Source organism: Protobothrops mucrosquamatus, unplaced genomic scaffold, assembly GCF_001527695.2.
Source record: "Protobothrops mucrosquamatus isolate PMUCROS unplaced genomic scaffold, P.Mucros_1.0 scaffold6006, whole genome shotgun sequence".
Taxonomy (NCBI): domain Eukaryota; kingdom Metazoa; phylum Chordata; class Lepidosauria; order Squamata; family Viperidae; genus Protobothrops; species Protobothrops mucrosquamatus.
This window is the reverse complement of record NW_015391845.1, coordinates 1-4,412: the sequence shown is the minus strand read 5'-3', so window position 1 is coordinate 4,412 and position 4,412 is coordinate 1. Positions and strand designations below refer to the sequence as shown.

General features: G+C 43.9%; 1 protein-coding gene across 1 annotated transcript in view; it reads left to right on the top strand.

The window, feature by feature from the left end:
- The window catches only part of LOC107300040 (C-Maf-inducing protein), a gene marked incomplete at both ends in the record, with an annotated part of 21,295 nt that extends 17,426 nt beyond the window's left edge, over positions 1 to 3,869 (top strand). The window contains 5 exons of the mRNA XM_015829383.1: positions 369 to 509; positions 1,329 to 1,376; positions 2,482 to 2,628; positions 3,291 to 3,396; positions 3,799 to 3,869. Of these exons, the coding sequence (XP_015684869.1) occupies positions 369 to 509; positions 1,329 to 1,376; positions 2,482 to 2,628; positions 3,291 to 3,396; positions 3,799 to 3,869 (513 nt within the window). The remainder of the gene's footprint in view (positions 1 to 368; positions 510 to 1,328; positions 1,377 to 2,481; positions 2,629 to 3,290; positions 3,397 to 3,798) is intronic.
- Between the last annotated feature and the right edge of the window lie 543 nt (positions 3,870 to 4,412).

Below are 4,412 nucleotides of genomic sequence, written 5' to 3'. Positions count from 1 at the left end.
CCCCTCCTCCTCCTCCTCCCCCCCCAACCCCACTCCTTTACAGCACTAATGATGTTACCTAGTTTGTGGAATGAAACGTCTGCAAGAAAACCACCAAGCTCAGAGAGTACCAAAGACCCCACAGTCATCCTCCTCTCTGCAAAACCCACTCCCTTCTAGCACTGATGATGTTACCTAGTTTGGGGAATGAAAAGTCTGCAAGAGAGCAGCAAGGACCCCTCACGGTTCCCCATGGTTCCTCACTTATGGGATCGTGAAGAATTACAGTGTTTGCCCTTTGGAAAGCAGACAAGAGATAAGTCTTGGGCGATGATGCTGTGAGTCTACCTCCAGTGACGGGCCACCCTTTCTCTCTCCTTGTCCCTCAGATCCTCTGCCTGATGCTGGAGTACAACATCATTGAGAACAAGGACACACAGCTTCAGATCATCTCAACCCTGGAAAGCACTGAGGTGGGGAAGAAAATGTACGAGCAGCTTTGTGACCGGCAGAGGGAACTCAAAGAGCTGGTGAGCGTCTCGATTTTATAGTCCACCTTCCTACTTCAGAGGAGCACCGTTTTCTTCATGGGATCCTCCAAGACTTGGCTTGACATGTGGTTCTGGCCTACAGACTTGTGTCTTGAGATTCTCCCATCCAAGATTTGGCCAGGTGTGGTCCTGCTTAGCTTTTTCATGAGCCACCCAAATTAGCTAGATGCTGCCACCTGCTGGTTGGTCAGAAACTCCACACAATAAAAGAACAGAGACCAGAAGTTTGAGAGACGACTCTCTAAGCCATAGTTAGTTAGTTAGTTAGTTAGTTGGTTGGTTGGTTGGTTGGTTGGTTGGTTGGTTGGTTGGTTGGTTGGTTGGTTGGTTGGTTTGGTTGGTTGGTTGGTTGGTTGGTTGGTTGGTTGGTTGGTTGGTTGGTTGGGGCAATTTAAAAAAATCAGAAAGTGGGAGCAGTATGGATGCTGAATAGGGAAGCTATCATTCCAAACAGCAGGAAGCATCATGGAGAAGACATCTGATTGTAATCCATTGAAGAATGTATTTTTATTTTTGCTTATACTATTTAGAACTGAATTGGGGCAATATCAACAGAGGTCATTATGTATATCGGGGGGGGGAGGTGTCAAACCTGGGCAACTTTAAGGCCTGGGGACTTCAACTCCCAGAATTCCCCAGCCAGCCTGGGAGTTGAAGTCCACAGGTCTTAAAGTTGTTGAGGTTGGACACTCCTATTGTAGAGAGAAGATGTGGACTTTCTGCAGCCCCCAGCCTATGCTTTACTACTGTAGGTCCATGGTTGTCACCTTTGTAAGCAATGAATCTGTTCTTTTGCAGCAGAGGAAAGGCGGGCCCACCAGGCTAACACTGCCATCAAAATCCACGGTGAGTTCTCCTTCTGAATCTCAGTGTGATCCTGAGCCTGCAGAACGCATCAATGTCTTCCTATCCTGCTTCCTCAAAGTCCAACATTTGCTTCCATGGAGTGTCACAGGGAATACCATTCCTTGGTATTGGCCATTATATGGAAGGAATGTACAGTATAATTTATAGAATTAGAGACTCCTCTGCCAATGAGGAGCACATATAGAGGGACGATCGAGAGCATCCTGTCCTACAGCATCACAAGTCTGGTTTGGAAGCATCCCTGCTTCGGACAAGAAGGCGGTGCAGAGAGTGGTGAGGACAGCAGAAAAGATCATTGGCAGTTCCCTCTCTTCCATCCAGGACACGGCACAGAAGCGTTGCTTGAGCAGGGTCCGCAAGATCATCTGGGACACTACACATCTTCTCCACGGCCTGTTTTCCTCATTACCTTCTTGGAGGAGGGGGCTTTGTGGTATCCGAAGCCGAACATCCAGATTCAGTCGCAGTTTTATTCCATATAGTATTAACCTTATAAACTCTCAAGCTTCCTCTTTCCGCTATGTATTTCAAGATGGACAGTGATTAATTTACTGGTGTTTATATGTAAGGATGTAGGTATATACATATGTATGTATATATCATGACTATGTGTGTCTTATGTACGTGTACACTTTGAGAGCAGGCAATAGAATTTCATTTTTAATGTATGCCAGTGTGCCCACAGTAAAAAATTACAATAAAGGTTATCTATCTATCTATCTATCTATCTATCTATCTATCTATCTATCTATCTATCTATCTATCTATCTATCTATCTATCTATCTATCTATCTATCTATCTATCTATCTATCTATCTATCTATCTATCTTATCTATCTATCTATCTATCTATCTATCTATCTATCTATCTATCTATCTATCTATCTATCTATCTTATCTATCTATCTATCTATCTATCTATCTATCTATCTATCTATCTATCTATCTATCTATCTATCTATCTATCTATCTATCTATCTATCTATCTTATCCATCCATCCATCCATCCATCCATCCATGTTTCTCTCTCTAAAAAAAAAGGGAGAGTTTCCTTGACTGATCTCTGCAATCTTCTACTTTTCAGGATGCGGACCTGGCTCGGCTCTTAAGCTCGGGGTCTTTTGGAAATTTGGAGAACCTCAGCCTGGCCTTTACCAACGTCACAAGTGCCTGTGCAGAGCAACTCATTAAACTACCTTCCCTCAAGCAGCTGAACCTGTGGTCAACTCAGGTATGAGCTGTGCAAGCAGGGAAGTTGGCGCTCACTCAAACCGTGAGGGCCCAGTGCATCATCACCACAGGAAGAGCTGCTTTCGTTCTGTGCAATCGATCCAGCCCTTTTAAGGAGATTTCTCTCAAAAGCGTGGCTTCCTCTTTCAAAGTCCCACGTATTACAGCAGCGGGCCCTAACCTTTTGGGCACCAGGGACCGGTTCCGTGGGGAGACATTTTTCCGTGGACTGGAGGCTGTCTGCATCCCACAGATGGAGCTCCGCTTGTTTGTGTGGCCCGGTTTTTGGCATGTGGTGGGCCGGTGGTGGTCCACCGACCGGGGATTGGGGACCCCCTGTATTACAGTCATTTTTTTCTTGCACCTCAATCACACCCAGATATATTCTCATCATCTGCAATAAGCCTAGACTGTCTGTGAACTGGAAGTTGTCTTCCATATCTTTTTTAATTATTATTATTTGTCCATTTACAAATGTTATTAGTTTGTCAGAATATAAAATGCAAAGGAAATGAAATCAACGGGAAACTTGGGGAAGAAAAAGAGAAGAAGAGAAAGTTGCCAGTGTTTGAAGACCCCTGGTTTAGAGCTTTTTTATTTTCCAGCCATTTGCTGCTCCTTATAAACATTACTCTTTTTTCTCCCCCCCCCCTTTCCCTGCAGTTCGGAGATGCGGGTTTGCGACTCCTGTCTGAACACCTCACGATGCTTCAAGTGCTCAACTTGTGTGAAACGCCCGTCACCGATGCTGGTCTTCTGGCCCTGAGCTGTAAGTGAAGAATCTAACTACTATGGTTTATAAAGCACGCGTTACTACTTTTCCTGTTTTATGAACTCTGCAAAATGAGAGATTTTCTTATCAAGGACCAGCTGATTTTTGGCATCTCCAAATTCATCAAAAAAAACCAACAACACCAAGATTCTATACCGTGTGTTTGAGAGTCAATTCCAACTTGATAGCACCCAATCAAGGAAAACGTAAAATGTTGGATCAGCTTTCTGCTCTTAATTTGGGAGACAGGCTGATCCAAAATGAAGGGGTTGGGTGCTTTTTAAAGTCCAGATGTTGATCTGTGGGACGTGAGTTACCAGGCCTCAACCGTTTCCCGTTTTTTATGCCATCCTTTGCAAGCTGTATACTGACCAACATCCTTATGTGTTTATTTCCTAGCCATGAAAAGCCTCTGTAGTTTAAACATGAACAGCACCAAGCTCTCAGCAGACACCTACGAAGACCTCAAGGTATGTTACGTTTCTAAAGCATCCTTCAATGTGTTGAGGGCCAGAGTTTTTGACCAGTGTCAGGAGGATAAGTTACTAGCTTGCAGAAATTAATGTATACCGTATATTCATTGCTGTTCTACAGAGGATTTATTGAGTCTGTCATTTGTACCTGTCTGGTTTGGCACAGTAACCAAACAAGACAGGCACATATTTCAACGGGTAGATAGAACCGCAGAAAAAACAATTCTATTCCTCCAAATTGCAGTTGTGAGAAATTAAACTTCCCAACTTTTACTTACCAAGCATGTTTTCCACCGTCAATGCTCGTGTGTCTTTCTGCTTTTACAAGTTAGTTATGTCAAAAGCAGAATAATACAGGGAGCCCTTGACTCACAACCACAATTGAGCTCCAAATTTTAAAGCAGGGGTCTTCTAACTTGGCCCTTTTATGACTTGTGGGCGCCTGGCTGAGGAATTCTGGGAGTTGAAGTCCACAAGTCATAAAAGGGCCAAGTTGGAAGACCCCTGCTTTAAAGAGTTTAAAGTGAAACAGAATAGATT